Consider the following 21,602-nt stretch of genomic DNA (forward strand, 5'->3'; position numbering starts at 1 on the left):
TAAATTGGCTATTCAATTCTTCTATTCTTCGTGTTTTCTTTGCTATCTAGCTTGGTGAGCTAGCTTATATGCTAACTGCATATCAACTACTGCTAGCTGTTTATAAACTTTAGAGTGCCTAATTAAGGTTTTTAAAAAGGCAGTTCCTGTAACATATTTTTCTTAAATGCAGCTGCATTATTATTATTAGCATTATTATTTAATAAAAGGTTGCTGTGTTTACTTTTTTATTTCGCTAAAATTATAATTTTCTAAAATTTTATTTCACAACTGGGTCATGCCAGAAATAGTTTTTTTTTTGAAAACCACTGGGCTAAAAGCTGGTGCAAAGCAGTTAATAAAACGTAAAATGTAACTTTCTCCAGCCTGAAAACAGTTTCCTCCTGAGGCCGAAACGAAGAATGGCAAAGGTGAATCACAATGATAAATGTGAGGACAGGTGGACGCTTTTGCACAGGTAAACAACATTTACTGTTCCCTTCACGCTTTCTCCACACATGTCCACGCGTAGTCGCTGTTTGCCTGTGTTCTCCAAGCGGCTGGGCCTGCTTGCAATCCATCTCTCCTCTCCCTCCTTCCCACCCTCATATCCCTTTCGCCACAGCAGCGCGTTTCTCGCCGCGCCTTGCATGCCGTGTGACCAGCATCACAGAGCCGACAAGCCGTCCTGCGAACCGCCGTCCTCACACCAGCACAGCGAAAATAAAACCCAAACGATGACATACTTACAAAAACGACAGAAGCAAACATTAATTTGACAACTTCCGACTCCCCGCACCTTGCCTTCGCCGCTCCTTGCTGTAAGTGGTAAGTGCACTGATTCCTTCTTAATTGCGCGGCTCGCGGTGCTCAGTGTCCGTGCAGGACAATGATCGCACCAATGAACTGATGATCGGAATAATACAACTGATATCTGAGAAGATGAGAGGAGCATGACGCAAATATCTTAAACTCTGTTTAATCTTGCAGTGTACAGGCTACAGGCATTTTGGAGGTAGTGGACTGGATTAGATTATTTGCAGCACATCAGCTGGAAATACTTGGTTCCCTCTGTTATGCTCTCATCTTTGTTAGTAAGCAATTGCCACGATACAGCTTACAGGTTCATGTCTTCTCTTACTTTAATCTCGTTAAGTCTTTAAAGGGATTAATACGGTCATAAGAGACAGTAGATATGATTCACAGTGATGCTGTGGTGGATATAGCATTGTGGCCTAAATACTCATAGACACAATTTTCTTGCTTTCATTTTTACTAATAAAGTATTCTGATTCTGATGATTCTTAGTCTACACTGATGTTTGCTTAAGAGATGGGGAACCAGTTGTCTCTGCTGATTTAGACATGTAGGGAGAAAGTTCAGGCATGTCATAGGTCAGCTGTGCACTTCTGGTGATCTGTGGATGGCTGCATGAGGTCAAAGGCATAAAGGTGCCTCGCTATAATTCAGTTTATGCACTGCTGCCCCTTTCTTATGGTGTTTGTTTATGCTGCACGTGACAGTGAATGGAGAGGAAAGAGGGAGTGTGAGTGAAACTGAGCATATTTTAAGATGCCTGTCCCTTGCCTGTGCCAAGTGCACGCTGAGGTGTGAGGTTGTATCAGATGGCTGCATGAACGTGTATGCACACAAATGAAGGGAGATGCAAACACCAGAATGGCAGCGCAGACTGTGCTCCCCACCTGTGGAAGGAAACTGAAACATGTGACTCAGGATCTTCTTTTGAATAAAAAGGGACAGTGCATATTAATGAACATATATCAATGTAAATATGCCAGAGTTAGCCAACAGGCTAAATTTACATCTGTAGCACCTGGCAGGTCAGACAAAAACAATAAATACGGAATGTAGCAAACCCTCAGACAGTGTACAACAATCTAGTCCAGACAACAAATACATGAAATTACAGCACAAAATGTTATATTACAATGAAATGCAAAATATGCAACATTAAAAATAACACATATTAATATAAAACAAGTGATTGCAAATCTGATTCCTGTTTAGCCATTGTTTGAGATTAGTATACCATTCCACATCTCAGTATCTTTGCCAGAGGTAGTGAGATACCAAAGGTACTGTACAATCCCTTCTAGTAGAGGATCTGGTTACTCTTCCACTGATATTGGATTTAAACATGATGAACTCACTCAGTGAGGGTGGAGCAAGTCCATGTAGGATCTTATAAAAAGAACAAGCAAAAGTAAATATTTAAACATTTTTAAAACTGAAGATATATTTCTGAAGCATGAGACATTGATGGAAAGACTTAGGTTTTCTCTCTAACACTTCTAAGGCCTTTTAAAATAAAGAGTCTTTGGTTTCAAAGTAGCTGTACTTTGACTTTCTCTCAATCGTGTGAAGGGAATAGTATGAAGGCAGTTTGATATTTGTGACACTTGTAATTGTTAGTATTAAGCATGAGTAAGCGAGAGCGAGTAAGTGCTTTAACTGGCACTAAAAGACTGTATCTTCTCGGCCTGTTTCAAGGAGAAAGAGAATAATTATCCTCATGCTTAACTCTTAAAATGCTACCGTGACTCAGACTTGATCCTTTGAATAATCCAATGAAACGCAACTGAGTAAATAAAATCTTAAAATGACTGAAACTTGTGCTGTGGAAAGCTGTGGCCCTGTACTTCCATTTAACTTGAACTCACACATTCACAGAAGCCAGTTTTCATAGATTTGCTATTCTGTACCGATTTAAGAGAGACCAAGGATCACTCATCCCATTTTATATCCTCAAAAGCTGCCATTTAGCTCACATGTCTGCTTATTAAGTATTCATGTGCGCGTGTCACAGTTTTACTCCAGATTTGGTTGGGTGTGTCTTTCCAAGCAGCTTTTGAGCTGCAGGTCTGGGATGGAACAAAAGCCTCTTATTGTAAAATATTTACTTTATGAAATATATAGCTGTGCTCAGAAGTTTACATACACAGTGATTTCTATGAACTGTTCCTTTTCCAGGGTGGAACGATGGTACAGCATGCATCTTTAATGGCTTTAAAAAAAACACAAGGATTGGATGCACAAGTTTGATTTTATTTTCACTTTTCTCTAATTCACACATGGTCAAATTTATAAATACAGCCTGAAATTTATACATACAGCCCCACACTATACTTTGTTAAATATTTGTAAGTTAAAAATCGAACAGACTCTCATAGTAGCGATCACCAACCATGTGGCATAATTCTCTCTGGATATTTGACCTCTCTTTTTAACATAAGTTTTCTGGCATGGACCTGGATTTCAAGCATAGTCTGTAGGATTGAGGTTAAGACTTTAGGAAGACCATTCCAGAAGTTTAATCCAGTCACAAACCAGTTTTGATGTGTGTTTGGGTTCATTGTCCTGTTGGAACGCACAGTTTTTTCCAAGCTTCGTCTAGTCGTTGATTACTATTCATTATTCCATCCACTTTGTGCAGTGTATGAATATCAACAAAACAGCCCCAGAGCACGATGCTACCGCTACCATGCTTGACAGTTAGTACAGCCTCATCTTTATTCCTCCTAACATATCTCTTGTCATTGTGGCCAGAAACACCAATCTTTCTCTTTTCTGACCATAAAATGATGAGTACCCTCTCAGTCAGCGTTGTTAAACTTGCTTCACTGTGGACAGTGATGCTGGCGTTCCAACAGTTTTCAGTTCATGTCAGGCTCTAGTCTTGGTGGTTTCTGGGTTGTTCCTTAACATCCCAAACAATTTCTCTCATCTGAAGGTGACAGTTTGAGTCTTTTTCCAGACCTGGGCGAAGTGGAGACGCGTCCGAATAACTTTGACACACCATTATTCAAACTGATGATCTTGGAGTAATTCTTGTAGAACATCCAGCACAATTTAATGAAAGATTTAGAGTAAGTTTATGTATATGTTTGAGCCTGTATGCAAACTTCTGTTTGAATACGTCCGTTTGTATACTGTATGGATTTGAGAAAATCCAAAATAAGCCAGTAAGTCAGTAAACATGTCTGCTGTACAATAATTTCACTGTGGACAAAGAAAAGTTGAAAGTTGAAATGAATAAAAGCCTCAAATTACCATCATATTATGTAAAGTTGTGACCACAATTGTATGATTGTGCATAGTCTTAGTGGTGGGGAGAGTAGCATCACATATTATCAGATGAGCTGCTCCAAAGGCCAGCCTGACTTTTGTGCACTATATCATCTTCCATCAAAGAGCCTCTGCTCACATGCACACAAACACACACAATACTAAAAACCAATAGCTGGAAAGGGCAAAGGCAAAGTGCAGTGCAACACACACACACACACTCATAAATGCACTGACACATCTGATCACACTTCAGATCTGTAGCTGCCTGCTGCTGGTTCTGGTGCTCTTTGAAATGAAAATCAAATGAAAACAACCAAGAGGCAGAGCTAGACACTTATCATAGCAATGAACAGGCTCCGGTGTGCGTGTCTGGGTGCTTATTTATATGTGTGTTATTGTTGCACCGTATGTCGCTGCGTGCACTCGTGGACAGCCATCTGTGGGGCACAATTCACTAGCCAACTGGTATGTGTCATCAATGGCGGTGGTTGTGATTGGCTGACGATTATTGTTTGGCTTGATTCGCGCCTCACCTCCCACTCCAAACTGGATTACCACTGAGACACTAAGGTGTTATATAAGATTATTTTGCATGCTTGGACTGAACCTTGCCCAGAAGAGGTCAGCCCATATGGATGTGATGGGGGTTTTTGACCTATATTTTTGAAGTTTACATTTTTCATGACACAGTGAGGGAATTGTCCAGGTTGAAAGACCAGTAATAAAAAAGAAAAAAAAGAAAAAACAAAACAAAATAGTGTTTATGGTGCCCCTCTGAAAACCCTTGCCAAATCAAAGATGGGGATCCATCTAGTGTGGCTAATGTTTCTAAAAAGGAAACAACTGAAAGAAGCTAAGGTAGGCTGCCGTTGTTTCTAATTAGTTGTCGATAGATTTTCCTCATCTTCAATCTGGGATTTTAAGAGAACCATAATGCTTTTTAGACACAAAATGTTTTATTATCCTGTTAAATTAACACTGTTAATTATGAGCCAGATAAAGTTTGGTGTCTAGCTCCCACATTAAGGTTATTTGTAATGTTGTTTCATTAATTTGAGATAACTTAAGAGACAGCTAATGTGGCTGACTGATAATTGCCTAATTTCTAAATGACTAACATTAACATGTGCAGTGACAGGGGTTAACTATGATGATAACCTTTGCTGACCTCACGAGGAATCCTAATGGAATGCTGTTCAGTGTAATAAACTACTGATCATGCTTTTAGCTGCTAGTGACGTTGGGGGTGGGGTGGGGGTGTTCTGGCCTATGTGCAGTGATGTTATGTGCAGTTGTGTGTCAGTTAGAGGAGCGAAGATGGCAGTGTCGGTAGCAGTACTGTTGCAAATGAGTATCTAATCCAACACAAACTTTTACTATCCATTAGTGTCTGTGTATTCATTTTTTGGCCCAATTATCTATCCATCCATCCATCCATCCAACTACCTGCTATCCGCTATTTATCAAGCACTGGGTTGTGCAGCTGCAGCCCAGTGAAGCCCAGATCTCTCTCTCCTCAGCCACACTCCTTCAGGTTAGCCAATGGAGCATTCCTAGGCCAGCTGAGAGATATAATCTCTCCAGCAATCTCTCCACATAATCTCCTGAGTCTAACCCAGGGCCTTCTTTTGGTGGTATATACTTAAAACACCTCACTCTAGAAGTGCTTAGGAGCATCCTAGTCAGGTGCCCAAACCACCTCAACTAGCTTCTTTCAGTGTGTAGAAGAATCGGCTCTGCTGTGAGCAGCAATATCCCACTTGCACTATTAACACTGTGGGCAGAGCATTGCTTCCGCCTCCCGAGTTGTGTGATGATTTGACAGAATCGCTTCAAGGCCAACTGACAGTCTGGCTCTATGGCCAAACTTCTCCCATACCTGACTTTTTGCTTTAGCTACTACCAGAGCTGCACTTTGATTGGCCTGCTGGCATCTGGCAGCTGTCTTTGGAGTCCTGTAGGGTAACCAACCTTGATAGGACCCTTTATTCCGTTTAATGGTTTTCGTCACCTCTGATGGCCAGCTCTGTGTAGCTTCCTGAGCCATTGAACGTGGTCCATTCAGATTCAGTGTCCCCAGCCTCCCTCGGAATGCTGTCAAAGCTGAATGTGGGAATTGAAGGTCTTACAGACTGGGGGCCTTATGCTTATGAGTGTGCAGAACTGTCCAGCATCCTCCTTCCTGGTCAGTTGGTGATCAGTTGACAGCTCAGCTCCTCTTCTCACCCAAGACATGCAGCGGCACATCAAATAAAATGATTACAAAATCAACCATCAACCTGCAACCTAGGGTGCCCTGGTGCCGTATGCACTTATTAGAGTTCGGCCTCTCTTTAGGACACTAGCTCCAGAGCCCAAGCCATGAATTGAGGTGAGCTTGACTGTATCTAGCCATTATCTCTCAACCTCACACTGACTCAGGTTCTTTTCCCACCAAAGTGGTGATGTTCTGTGTCACGAGCTAGTTTCAGCGCTGCTGCTTGACACACATTTAGAAGAAAAAGAAGAAGAACCCCAACTGTGATAAACCTTAGAAGAAACCTAGGATTGTAATTTTATAATAATAAAACATAATAATTGATTGCATGTTATGTTGTAAAAACACAGTATGGATTCAGCTGCAGATAAAAAGAAATCCCTGAAATATAATAATAGTCAATATTATTATTATTAAGAAATAATTTATATCAGCAAAACAAGCAAAACATTTAGGTCTAGCTTAAAAAAAAAGAAGGGGTGCAACGATACACAAAATTCACGGTTCGGTTCGATACTTTGGTGTCACGGTTCGATATTTTTTCGATACAAATAAATGTTCATGCCTTTTTAATTTGTCATCTATTAAAATTATAAATATATATTTTAACTCAAAAGTACAGTTTTTAAATTTAATGTTGCTGAAACAACAAAGTAATAAAAAAAATAAATCTATCTGATCGAGAAATCACTCATCTTTGGAAAAGAGAGTTTATTAAAGAGAAAAGGCTCTTTCCAAAATAAAAGCTATACTATACGCTTCTTCTGGGCTATACTCTCAGCAGCATATTAAACATATCAGATCCCCATAAGGAGACTCATGTGCTAACGGCTGTCTAAATGACTCGGGTAAAGTTTGTAGCAAGCGTGCTTGTTGTTTTTGTCTGCTTCCACTTGTCTTTGCACTAGGATGATGTCGGAGTAAATGTGCAGTCATATTCGTGGTGTTCCCACTAGTGCTGTCAGCGTTAATCTCCGTTAACGAGTTACCGCGGATCGCCCCGTGTGTGGGTCTGGATGGCGTCAACACGTTAACGAGCTAACTGCGCTAACGCACTAGTTCCCACCAATTGAGCATTGCGTGGCACATCCGACATACTGTTTTACTTTTGTCCATGACGCGCTTACCATCAGGGTCATGCTTCACATGAAAACCAAGATAGTTCCAAACGCCAGATCTGAATGAGGGTGGGGGAGGTTCAATTTTGGGTAGCGTTGAGGCAGTTGTCATGTTGCAACGAACTTAGCTTCTGTCTTGCTAGCTTGTGCTGTGTTCAGTGGATCTGCACTCGACAGTGCAGCCTAGGCGGAGTAGTCGAACGCAGATCCACTGAGCGCTCAACACAGACAGCATCGTCAGAAGAAAAGTTGATAAAATAAATTGAAAAAAATTGTATTGTTCGATACATATGCGTATGAAAGCACTGTATCAAATGGTTCAATACCGATGCGAGTATTGTTGCACCCCTAATGTGTATATATATATATATATATATATATATATATATATATATATATATATATATATATATATATATATATATATATATATATATATATATAAGACATATAAGTAAGATAAACATGTAACTCTTATCCTGTCTTCCTGGAGGATCTGTATGCATTCCATTGCACACATCCCTTTAAAATGTTTAGCTGTAAATAAGACAGAAAGCTGTGCTTTGGTTAAACCTAGCTATCTCTCTACAGCCCCCGATAACCTCACAACACAAGCCCTTGCATTCTAAGTTGGAACTTGGTGATTTGACATGTTGAGCTGGGTGAGATCCTATGTGATACTCCGCCCCAGGCAGACTACCAGTGTCCCAGGTGGGATGAGACAGAGGGGCGTGGGGGCTGAGGGATAGTGAGAAAGATGTCACTGGCCACATTAGTCACCAGCAAAAGCAGGCCATGAGTCAGGAAAGCTCGCCGTCTCATCCATCACGTCCCTCTTAACCCACTTTCCTTTCAGCCCAGCCGTTCCGACTTTTATTTTTATATTTTCTGCTGGCTCTCCATCCCCCTGCTGACTGAGTAACTCTGCATCCTTCTTTTGATGGTGATGAAAAGAGAAAGAGAGTGCAACGAGAATAGTCCAGTGTTGGACAGATTGCAGGTTGCAGTGAGAGATGAAAGCGGAAAGTGATTTAGGGTCAACCTTTGTAGTGGAACAAGGGAAACGGCGAGGAAATTCACTGTCTTCTACCAAACAGCTTTTACGATAAACATAATGATTAAAAGAAGTTTATTTCGCTCGTATCACTACAGGCAGATAAAGAAGACAGCGCAGTGATAAAGTGTGTCTCATTTTCACACCAGATTTCCCATGGTGATGCGTAGAGAGAAACCCTGTGAGCTAGTGAGGCTTCTGTGGGGCATGCGATGATGATATGAGCCTCATCCAAAAAGCTGTGGGCTCAAATCCAGGACAAGGTGTTTAATTCAATGAAAGTCCAATGTTTCTAGCTCAACTATAGAGAAATAGGTTTGGAAAAGTGGGGATGAGTTAGTGAATATTTAATATATTTTAACACCAACCTGTGCTGTTTTTTTTTTTTGATATTTTGAACATTTAGAAGGTTGGTAGAGCTGATAAGCTGCAGCTGCTGCTTGTTAGTTTGATTAGTGAGATGTATCCATTATGCACTGTAAACCCCCCCCCCCCCCCCAAAAAAAAACAACAAAAAAACAAAAAACAAAAAAAAACCCCAAAACTGGATGTCCATGAGGGAGCAACTTATATACTTAAGGGCTATACACTGAAGTGGGCTATACCTTAAAGTTTATCGTATACCATTTAGAGCCTGTTTTTTTGCTCTAAATGGGTCACTTTGCTACAAAACAAACATTAGACTTTATTAAAGAAGATTTTAATCTAAGAGCTCACCAGGAAAATGTTTGCTGAAGTCCTGAATTCATAAAGTAGCATAATTTTCTCACAACCTTCCATGCAATTGAACCTCTCTTGTCAACCAGTGGAGTCGCCCCCTGCTGGCCATTGTATATAGATTGGCCATCTATATTAAGCAATTTGTTTATTTAAGGTAGAGAAAAAGCTAAATTTCCATTTCGTTTAATACCTAACATTAGCTTTTTTTTGTGCTTTTTCTGTATTACCATCAATTTGTTTTTAATCACAAATATTTATTTTTTACAATTAAAAACAAAATTTAAAGAGATGTTGGTCATTGGCTGACATTTGCCTGATGGTAGTAGGACACAGTGTCATCTATCTGTTTGCTTACAGATGTGCACTTTTTAATGCCACATTTCATTGTTAACAACGTCCGACAGGCTAATTTGAGCTGTAATTGTAGCTGTGATTAGGGAAAATGCAAAGCTTTGCTTCCCTGCCGCAGCCGATTCAACACAATTTCAGCAGTTTGTGCGAAAACGTGGTGTGACGAATCGAATTTATGTCTGCTGTCACTAGGTGATGTAGAGGGAGTGACTTGGTGACTCACCTCATTAAAGATTTTATTGGATAAAAATTTGATTGGGCCAACGGGAGAGGGAAAGCGAAAAGCTCCTTATGAATCCCTTTTTCTGTTCATTTCATGGCTGTTAGCGTTTGATTCAGATTTGTGTCTGTGTGCATCAGGCATAATATTGCTCTGCAAAGTCTGAAATTGAAATTTGTGAATATTGAGTGGTGCTCTCACTTATTGGTCAACGTGCCTTCTGATACTTTGTACTTTTTCAAGTCGAAGTGAGACTGAAGAAATCGGATCTGAGTGTGTGAGCCGAGTGGTTCACAGAAGATTTGGATATTAGCTCAAGACCAGCAGCCAAGACATCAGTGTCAACACCCTCTGTCATTCAATACTTTGGTTCTGTCTTTTGCCCCACTCTGGCACATACGTTCAGCACAGCATATGTGTGTTTGCACTATGCTGCGTTTCTCTGTGTGTGATTACGTGTGTGATCCATTTGGCTCCCAGTCTTCCCACAGCTTGGCAGTCTTACGCTCTCCTCTGTGTGTAGCTGTATAACCGGCCTTCTGTTTCCTCGCCTTCACAGACCCCTTATGATCACAGAGATACAGTACTCCCCTAACCCACACACACACGGCATAAGGTCTGGTATAATACAATGGCAGCAGGCGCTGGGGTTCACACGTACAATATCATAACCTGGGAAGTTTCCATAGTGGCCCCAAGACGAAGTGCTTTAATGGTGCTGCCTTGCCCTTGTGTACTAAATTTCTTTCATATTTCTTTTCATTCTTCATTACTTACCAGGATGTACAAAAGAAAGTGTATGATCAGGATATGGATGATCAGATGGATGATCAACCTGCTGTTCAGACCTTCTGTTTGCCAGGGCAGCCAGTCAGAAGAAATCTGGCTTAAAGGGAGAGGATCTAAAATGGATTATTTCAGATATTGCAAGAATGGCATTGCTGCACCAACACCCAATCTATGGTAAATGAGGATTATTTTGAACGGTGATTCATGCTAAGCCACTCTTATTAGAGTCTAAGAATACAAATGTGATGGTGGAAAGAAGAAGAATAGGTTTGTACCTATTTTAGATTTGCATGTGTTTAAAACTCTGTCACAATGAATGACCGGACTCAGGCGCAGAACTCTGTTGATGTTGCAAAAAATAACAGTTTATTTACACAATCACCAGGTGCCATATACAAAGTGTGAGTGGAAAGGTGGTGGTGGTGGTGGGGTGGGGCGGTGGGGGGGGCACACTCTTCTTCGGCCACACACACCACTCAGCAAAGACATGCCTGGGGAGACACAGGGAACCATGACAGTACCCCCCGAACTTAAATGGGAGCCTGCTGGCGACCCATCATTCTTGTCAGGATGCAAGGGTGGAACTCTCAAAGCTTGGTTTTGTCCAGAACCACTGACCGCAAAATCCAGGAGTGTTCTTCAGGACCATAGCCCTTCCAGTCCGCCAGATATTTTATAGAGAAGACAGAGGCATGCCAGTGGCCTGTGCTTCTTGGAACGATGACCTTAATTTCCCATGCAATGGTCCCAATGGTGTAGGTAGGTTGCAGGATGGGTGCAGTGTCAGTTGGGTCCTCAGAGAAGGACCCAACCAGACGAGCTGGGATAGACCGTCCGGTTTCACATAATGAGAACCTGGCCTATAGGTAATAGAAAAATGGAAACCGGTGAAAAACAGGGTCCACCTGGCTTGCCGGGGGTTTAACAGTTTGGCGGACTGTAGGTACACTAGCTTTTTGTGATCCGTCCATGAGATGAAGGTTGGACCGTGCCCTTGAGCCATGTCTCCATTCCTCCGGGGCAAATTTTATTGCCAGCAACGCTGATCTCCCACGTCATTGTTGTGTTCTACAGGGGACAAAGAGTCAGAGAAAAAGGCACATGGAGGGAGCTTACTCCATCCTTTTGTAAGGAGAGCATGGCATCCACCCCCAAGTTGGAAGTGTCTACTTCAACCTTGAATTGGAGACCCAGATCCAGTTGGGAGCTGAGGCGAAGTGCTCCTTGAGAAGTGTGACGGCAGCTTGGGCATCCTGATCCCACTATAAAGAAATCTTAGGAGAGGTTACGTGGGTTAGAGGAAAAGCAATTTTATTAAAGTCACGAAAATAATCTACGATAAAAGTTAAAGAAACCGAGAAAACGTTGGAGCTGCCTGTTATCTGTGGGCTCGGGCCAATTCAGCAACAGCTTGAACCTTGACGGAGTCCGGTTTCAGGTTCCCCTCCTCAATGATATACCCCAGGAAAGGAACAGTCTCAACATGGAATTTGCACTTCTCCCCCTTAATGAACAGTTTATTCTCAAGTAGCTGCTGGAGAACTTGCCTAAAATGGTCCTTGTATGGTTCTTGTACAAAGACACTCACGCTCACAGTCACAACTCCAGGGGTGGGAAACGGGGACGGGTCCAGGAAGATCTATAGACTAGAAAACACGATTGGAAGCCAGGAAAAACACTGGGAATGAGAATACACAAGAAAGAGCTGGGGCTACACCGACAAGTGTCGTAACGATCCAGCGATGAGAAACACTGAGCCATCACCTCAAGTAGTAACTGGAGTGTCCGGAGAACAAGAAGCGGGTGCGTGATTATTTGCTGGTGCGTGGGCCAGAGGCGGGAACCCACAATGAGTTCCACCCTGGCAGAGGAGAGCAAGAGAGAGAGATTACAACAACAACATCCCGAGGAGACACAGGGAACAATGACAAACTCAGATTCTGTTTTTTTTTTTTTTTTTTTAAATCAGTTGGCATGTTGTTCCTTTTGTTTCTTTAGCCTCGCCTCTGCTAGTGCGCCCCAGGGTGGCTGTGGCTACAATGTAGCTTGCCATCACCAGTGTATGAATGTGTGTGTGACAGGCCATTTACCATTTAATATTACTTTCTACACCAGGATCCTTTTCCACGTAGCTGACGGCTGGTAACTGTGCAGGGGTGGATCTAGTTTAGTTTTAAGTTTAGCCAAGGGAGCAGGTAGGGCATTAACAGGGAAAAGGGCTCACCTTACATCGATTAAGGTGAGGTGGAGCGTGAGGGGTGGTTCCCTATTTTTTTTGGTTTCTTGGAGTTGGAACCCTATTAGTTAGGTTGCTTAATATTTACGCTAATTACTCTTTAAAATACCAGAATAGGGAGGATGGTGTAGGTTTAAGTTTATTAGACTGATCAGTATTGCTGAATTATGAAATATTTTGGGTGCAGTCTATTTTTTGCATACAGGTATAACAGAATAGCTTTAGTGTTGTTATGTTTTTTAAAATTTGAGTATGAACTTATACAAAATGCAGCAAGATATTAAAAAACAGTTTTATTGCTTAAAAAAACACTATATTGGATTCATATCGGTATTGGCAGATATCCAAATTTATGATATCGGTATCGGTATCAGACATAAAAAAGTGGTATCATGCCATCTCTAAAATGAACCAAAAAGTGCTGTGAGCCAGGACAGCTGTTATCAACTTCAGTAATACACGAGCTCTTTATGGTTAACATCTGGTTGTCATAGTGTAAGTTGTATATTGTGTGCTTCTAAATGCCTGATGTCATCTGACTGATATCAAATGAACAACACTGTCTTAATTAATACACTCCCCCATATTAATTTAGTTGTGATCTAGCTCACTTTACTGTCTCATGTGGGAAAATTCAGCTTGCCATAGCCAAAAGCTTTTGGCGAAGATGCATGAAAATAGATATGTCTCTTAGAAAATAATATAAGCTAACTAAAAACAGTAATAACTATCAGCAGAGGGACTAAATAGTAACAGCATTAGCAGATGAGAAAAGACAAGTTAAGATAGATAGGATTGTTTATCGGGGTCAGTTTACATTGAGGGGTGAGTCACCTGATGACACACTCACACCTACTGTACAGTAAATCTTTAATATCTACACTGCTGCTAAATTGCCAATTAATTAAGTGCACGGCCAGTGTAGTTTGCATAGTAGAGAGCAACTTTTAAGAGACCATTAATGGATTGCTCAGCCATATCTAATTACAAGGTTGTGGCATTTTGCTGGAAGAGAAAAGAGAAGTTTTCTCTGGGCTTTCTTTCAGCAGCTGAATTATGCTGCCTATAAACAGTCCAGTTTTGTTTTTGGTTCTTTACATGGTTTTCTGGAAGCTGGTATTAGTTTAAACCTGGAAGACTCAAAACATAAAGTGTATCTGTCATTCGTCCTGTTGTGTCTTTGATCCTATTTTCCTCCTCTCAGCCCCAACTGGTTACACCTCCATGTGCCTGGTTCGGCCCAAGGTTTCTTCCTGTTAGAAAGGAGTTTTTTCCTTCACACTGTCACCAACTACTCGCTCATTAGGGGTCATTTGATTGTTGGGATTTCCTTTGTATTACTATAGGGTCTCTTAATTACAATATAAAGCGCCCCGAGGCGACTGTTGTTGTGATCTATATAAGTAAAACTGAATTGAATTGAACTCAGTTGAATATATAAATGCTCTCCTTGTTTTTTTATGGGCCTTTCTGACCATTTAACTACCAAAATAAGCTGTTAACTATGAAACACGTGAACATTGGTAAACATGCTTTGTGTTGTTACTGAAAGCTAAATGAGAGGACCATCAAATTCATATTTTAATGGATGCTTCTATAATCTGTGTTAAAAACATGTGAAGGCACAGGGCAGAAAAAGACTTTGCACAAAAGCCTAAAAATAGGTAAAGATCAAAACAGTGAATTGGTTTGGACATGCTAACTTTAAGTCATATTTAACCTTAGGAGAGTGAAAGAGGTTTTTTTTTTTCTCAAAAAAAATACAGTTGAAAACCTACTTATTCCCGTTTGCTTTCAGTTCCAGTTGAGAAGGGTACCCTGGCTTTGACTATGCAGTCTTATTCACTTTATTTTACTGGATGAGTTGTACGGTATATTTATTGTTAATTTAGTAACTGTTATGTCTAGTGTATGTTTTGTATAACATGTACAGCACTTTGATCAATTCAGGTTGTTAAAATGTACTATAGATATAAACTTTTACTTGACTCGACCTGATGCACTTTAATAAGTGAAAGCTAGGGGTTCTGTGGGATTGAGACGGGTTATGTGGAGGGTGAGCTCAGAGCCACCAGAATGGGTGGAGAGGGTGGTTTGCTGACAGGAGGGGAAATAAATGAGCTTTCAGATGAGAAGTTAGAGAGCACAGAGACATATGGCGAGGGAGCTGTCTGACACAGAGATGAGGATGGATGGGCTCTGAGTCTGCCTGTAGGTTGAGGAAAACGCTGTATGGGGACAGGTGCATAGTGACATATTGAGCGGTGACATTATAGCTTAGATTTTAGAAGTAGACAGACTGAAAGAATGTTAGGTGGTGTAACCATGTCACTGCAGTATACAAACAAACAAAATCATTACTCATTATTTAAATGTATTATATTTTGTTTGGCTTGATACATCATGGCACACTGTAAGGGAAAAAATCATGCTGATAATACAGGGAACAACATGGGAATGGTTGGTGATATTAAAGTCCTGTTTGTGGCACATTAGTATATGTGAGGGGGCAAACTCCTCAAGATGGGTGGTGACCATGGTGGCCATTTAGAAGTCGGCCATCTTGGATACAACTTTTGTTTTTTCAATAGGAAGAGGGCCATGTGACACATCAAACTTATTGGTAATGTCACAAGAAAAACAATGGTGTGCACCGAACTGGGTCACTTTCGTATGTGGTGCTGAATCCGATACATATCTGATGTTTTAGAAGCGACTGCTGTTTGAACGGTCGTGTCGCATTAAATCCGTCTTTTACGTCACTGACACAAGACACACGCCAATTATCATTGTCGGAGAAGCGCCCGAGAAGACATCGCGAACACCTCCTGGCCATCCAGTGTAGATGTTAGTGAAACTGTTTGGAAGACAACGTTGGAGAAACGTGAACATTTTATTTGTGCTGTATAATCTGCAGATTCTGACAGAAATCTGCAACTATCCTTTGAAGCACCGCTCCTTTCTAAAACAGCAATAAGGATAATTATTAGGCCATATGTAAATAACAAAATAACTTTATAACTTAAAGCAAAATTGGGAAACGTCAAGTCCAAAACAAGTCTTTATATTAACGGCCATCAGTCAAACAATACTGTTTGGTCTGGGTCTAAACAGAGCGCGTTGTGTGTGCCGTCTTCTTTTGCGCACGCGGGCCGCTTTGAGGGTTCACACTAGAGCGCGTTTGCTGTCACATTTTATTTGTAGTGTGAACAAGCAGACAGAAAATTGGAATTGAGCATTAAGACCTGCAGTGTGAACGTAGCCTTAGTGACTTTAAAGCTCATCATTATGTCTCCTTTGTTTAACAAAACAAAATGTAAAAACCCAAAATGTGTGGCTGTTTAGGAGGTTAAGGGTTTTTTTGATAGGTAGGAAATGAGCAAAGAATGAGGGATGTGTGGTATGCGACAAAGATTTGACAGTTGAAACAAACTGTGGGGGTAGCAGTTACGTGGTATCCCAAACCATTTGACTTGGTTGCCAGGAAACCACTGGAGACAACCAGAACTGCTGGTAGGCAGATTTACTATATATGGACTGAGACAGGTATGCTGTTTCTGCAGTCTTTTTGCAACGCTGGGCTAAGATAACGTCTCACGGCTCTATATTTAAGGTACAGTGTAAGGAAGTGGAGGAGTGCTTAAGACATTGATTCTAAACCATAGCTGTATATAAAAGATGGATTTAGCCACAGTGACGCCACCCACTGGAAGTCCATTTCTGAAGCCTTAAAACGAAGACAGTATTTTGTCTTATGGGTTTTTGTTGTTGTTTTATTTTAAACCAGAGGGGTGAATCTGAATGACATGAATGTCAATCTCACATGGCTTGTTAATCACGATGTAAGCAAGCCCAAAATAATATTCTTTTTCATCTTCTATTTTACTCTCCTTAAGAGCATGATTGCCAATTCAACTGAGGTTGTTTTGACAAGCAGATTAGTTTTCCCCTTGCGGGGTACTGCAATGAAGAGAGATTAAAGTCCCTTCTGAATTGGCTCCACTTTCAGAGCTGGTTTCTATATCAAGTGTGTTTTCAAATTTTTAGTTAGCACCAAATAACAACTACAGTTGCCTCAAGATGCTTTAAATTTTAAAGACCCTGCAAAAATACAGAGAAAAAAGCGAAAACCCCAACAACCAGATGACCCCCTATGAGTAAGCATTATGGTGACAGTGGGAAGGAAAAACTCCCTTTTAACAGGAAGAAACCTCCAGCAGAACCAGACTCAGGGAGGCACAGTCACCTGTTGTGACTGGTTGGGGGTGAGGGGAGGAAGACAGGACAAAAGACACGCGGTGGAAGAGAGTCCGAGATTATTAATAACTAATGAATGAAAATAAGTAATAATGAATTGTAACTGATTGTATGTGCAGCCTGTTTCTAACTCTTTCTTTGTGAAAAAGAAACAAACATACTTACTTTTGTTAGCTTCTAATGCAATACATTGATGTAGTAAATTAACATATATGAAGCACACATTCAGTTTAGCTTGTGTCACATTTAAGCCTGTGATCCACACTCACTGATACTGTGGAAGATCTCATTAGAAAGAATAAGGAGGCTGGGATAGATGTCTCAGTTACTGTCACTGTCAGTGTCATATTCTTCTCCCTCTCCTCTTTCTTTCTCTCCATTATTTCACACAGATCAGACTGCAGCTTTGTGCAGTTTCCCCCCTTTTTTACACTGTCCATTCATTATGAAGCATCTCTCCTCCTCCCACATTTCAGTCCCCATCCTTTCGTTTCCTTCACTTTTCTCGTGTGTCCTCTCTAAAACCACAGTTGTTCTATTTATCTCTTGCAGCCTTCTCTCTATCTCTATCCTATTCTCATTTTCTCCCGCTCTATCGCTGCATGTTCAAAGAGAGCCAGAAAAGAGAGAGCTGGAATAGAGAAAAAGGAGAGAAGAGAAGAGAAGGGAAAAGGAGAAAGACATGAGAAGAAAATATAGGGAGTACATGTTCACCTGGATTTCTGTTTTCAAGCCCCTGCTCCTCCCCCTCCTTCTGCCTCTGTTTCCTCTCAGTAACAAATGTCAAAGCATGCAGACCCGCTGCCTCACCCTCCTCCTCCTCCTCTTCAGCTTATTATTATGACTTTCATTACAAAATACCAAAATCTGCCCTTTGCTACATCAGTTTATTGTTCCTCAAAATAATCCACTTTGCCTATTCTGGTCATTTTTTTTTGCTTTGTTTTCTTCTAAAAATCAGCCAGCTACTTTGGGCTGTAAGGATTATGGTGATGTGGCAGAAAGTGGTTGGGAGAATGATTCACGCAGACAAATGGAACGCACTGCTTTTACATGTATTCTCTTCCAAAGATGCATAAAGGGCATATTTTACTGCATGTATGTATATATTATTTATGATTTCCAGCAGTGGGGATGTTTTAATAGCAAACTCATTTTGTGCCATTTCCAGCGATCACCGACTGAGTCTTTTAGCCACACATGTGGGACGGCTGGAGAGATGGAAATTTCCATTGCTTTTTTGGCAATAATGAATAGAAGGATTGCCACGAAGTTTTCCACTGACATTTAAAATCCTAAAATGATGAATTCTACTGACATTGAGGAACTCCATAGCTCTCCTATACCATCAGATTAGGCTAGCACATTGTAGCATGCTAAACATGCATGGTAAACATGGTAGGACAGGGCGATTAAAACTGCTTAAAACAGGGCAACTTCAGCTGCAGTGCGTCAAACACATTACTATGCATTACTGTGACATCACAGTGGTTGTAGTATAATTGTAAGGAATGATTAACTGTATTCTGCTGCTCCAATAGGTCTGGCTGAATTGAGATGAAGGATTGTTGTCCTGAGTTAATTGTTTCATTTAGCATCATATGCGAGAAGACCAAAAATCCCAGACATTACTCTATTAAAAATCCAAAACCTTATCTTATACATACACTTGGACTGATCTTTCTTTTAAGATGATCTTCTCATGCACCTCTGAAATGTTATAAGCGTGCTTGCAGTTTTTGGATCACTCTGTAAAAAAACAAACAAACAAAAAAGCCCTAAAACCCCATTTGTATTTATTCCTCTGATGTGTGCTGGACCTCACTGTGTTTCACCATTGGGAAGTAAATAAAGTCACAGGGAGGCAAATTCAATTTAATTCAGTTTTGTTTATATAGCACCAATTCACAACAACAATCACCTCCAAGTGCGTTAGACTGTAAAGATGTTAGAATAATAGATGCCCTATGAGGAGGACTAGGTGACAGTGGGAAGGATGAAGAAGAGACCTCGGCACAACCAGGCTCAGTGAGGGGCAGCTATCTGAAAGAAAGGACCAGACAGAAGCCATTGGAGAGAGAAGACAAAAGTCAATGGCATGCAATCATGGCATTTAAACATGCAGGGACTGAAAAGAGGGAAGTGGAGAAGAGGTGCTCATTGCATTATGGGAAATCTTCTGGCACGCCTAAGCCTGTGGCAGCTGATCCAACTCTAACTATTTGCTTTATCAAATATGAAAAACTTCGAAGCCTGATCTTGAAAGTAGAGATGCTGTCTGTCTCCTGACAGCTGAAGGCTCTTACTTTTCAAAACTCTAGGAAAAACAAGTAAGCCTACAGTCTGAGAGTGAAGTGCTGTGATAGGATAATACTGCTACTAATAATAATACATTTCATTTACAGGTGACTTTCACCTTTAAATAAGAACACCTGACAAGGAATCACTTACCAAAGTCACAGTATACATAAAGTAGTTAAGAAACGCCATAGAATAAAAAGCTAATACATCATAACATCAAATTCAAACAGAATAGGCCATTTTTAAATAAAATATGTGTTTTATGACTGGCTTTAAAGATCGGGAGAGAATCAGTATTGTGAGTTAGGTCCGGGAGAGAGAGACCCAAAGACAAGGGGGCACTTGGCTGAAAGCTCTAAGGCTCTAAATTAATGCAGTATATTATCCTACTGTGAGGTCTTAAATTTGCAAAAGAAAGGGTGGCCAAACCGCTCTTTTCTTTCTGTTTTACATTTATTTGTGCCATTGTCATTTGAAAGAGAGCTATCTTCTAAGGTTCATCGTAGTGATGTAATTCTGACTTAACCTAGTTCTCATCTGCATTACTTTAAGTTTAGGCATCTAAACTACCTGAGTGTGATATGTGATACAAAGTTTATGAAGCAATGAGACAAGTGTTATAGAAAATGCGCAGTGATGAACTAGAAATATTTAGGACGAGTATAAAAGCACAATGTCGGCCACAGCGCAACTACATATTTAATGTGCCTCCAGGCTGTCGGTTTAGCCTCCGTATGATCGCTCTTGTGATGGGAGAGAAAAGGAGCAGAGTTAAAGAAGGTCCCAAGTCACAGATGTTTTTTGGTTTTTTTGGCTTAACACAACCGCAGGTGTAAGCAATGGCTCAATCCTATTTAATAGCTAGTGAAAGAAAAGTTTTATTAGTAGAATTGTACCTCTGCCAGTACAAAAGGTGCCGTACCCATCAGTTTGAGAATACAAAGGTGATCAGAGTTTGGCGAGCGAATACACGCGCGCACTGCCATGATTCAGCCAGCCAGTGATGACTTGGCTCTGGAGTTTATCATCTGTCGCTGTTTAAGGTCAGACAAAAAAAAAATAAGATTAAAAAAAAATACGGGAGACAAATACCAGCTGACAGGGTCACCCCTCAACAGCAGGCCGGTCCTGACATTTGTGTGTGTGAGTGTGTGTGATGCCACAGATATAGTTTACCTCACTTGGACAGTGTGCTGCCATCTGCACTGTCCTCGCCTGCTGACCTTTGTGTTCTTTGTTTTCTCAGTTTTCAAAACTGTTGAAGATGAAAAAGACTTTTTAGAGCTTTTCACTTTTTCATTGTGTCTTTTATAGTGTAAGAACTCATTTTTGCTGCCTCTGCAGTAAGTGTGTAAAACCAAACTGTGGTTGAAATTGAAACTTGGTGTCCTTCAGCCCCGGGGAGCTGCTGCTGCGGCTGTAAGACAAGCTTTTCCACTGTGTTTTATGAGACACACTGCACGTCAAGACGCCCTTTTATTTGAGCTCTTCTCCCCTATTTGTACTTTCACGATCACCTGACTCTCTGTCCTCTCTCGTCTCTTTTGTCAAGCCCCTCTCCGACTTTCCGGCCCCTTCTCCCCCCCCAGCCCATCGGCCCTCCAGTCCAACAGGACCATGATGCTCAGCAGCTCCGTGGAGGTGCCCCGCCCGGGAGGGATGAGTGGCTTGAGCGGGCTGAGCACGGCTGCCCGGAACGTGGTGCGCTCCTCCAGTATCTCGGGGGCCATGTACAGCCTGGAGAAAAGTCCTGGCAGCAGGGGCCCAGACTCTGCATCGCTGACTGGGACTAAGAAGCGGCGCTCCAGTTTGGGTGCCAAGATGGTGGCCATTGTGGGGTTGTCACAGTGGAGCAAGAGCACACAGCAGCTCAACCAGCAAGGTCAGTTTACAGTCTAAACTACTTAATCTGTCAGTCGTTCTCTCTATGTATATTCACTTTCTGATTCCACCTTTCACCTGTTTTTTCTTTCTGTATCCTTTCCTTAGTTCTAACCTTGGTCTCTCGCCATCTGTTTTATTGTGATTTTAAAAGTTTGAAGATTTTAGATTATTTTTAAAATTTGGGTTTTGTTATTTCGAAGACGAAGGAGGATCATTTTTATCCTCCTGAATTTTCTTTAACATGGGAAAATTTTCCTTGTTCCTTTAAATTGATTTAAATACCTTGCTGCAATTGTTAAAATGACACTAAAACTGTTATAACAGAATAATTATTATTACAGTTAACA

The 21,602-nt window shown here is 41.0% G+C and overlaps 1 protein-coding gene across 2 annotated transcripts in view; it reads left to right on the forward strand.

Moving 5' to 3' along the window:
- Nucleotides 1-571: 571 nt before the first annotated feature.
- rims3 (regulating synaptic membrane exocytosis 3) overlaps nt 572-21,602 on the forward strand; it is a 47,030-nt gene continuing 25,999 nt past the window's right edge. Inside the window, exons 1-2 of one of the 2 annotated variants that reach the window (XM_085149536.1) lie at nt 572-807; nt 20,924-21,253. In XM_085149536.1, the coding sequence (XP_085005662.1) occupies nt 20,989-21,253 (265 nt within the window). In that variant the 5' untranslated portion in view covers nt 572-807; nt 20,924-20,988. Of the gene's footprint in view, nt 808-15,298; nt 16,427-20,923; nt 21,254-21,602 lie in introns of those variants that run through there. The other variant, XM_085149538.1, reaches the window with a different exon arrangement.

This window comes from Neolamprologus multifasciatus, chromosome 22 (genome assembly GCF_963576455.1).
Source record: "Neolamprologus multifasciatus chromosome 22, fNeoMul1.2, whole genome shotgun sequence".
Lineage (NCBI taxonomy): Eukaryota > Metazoa > Chordata > Actinopteri > Cichliformes > Cichlidae > Neolamprologus > Neolamprologus multifasciatus.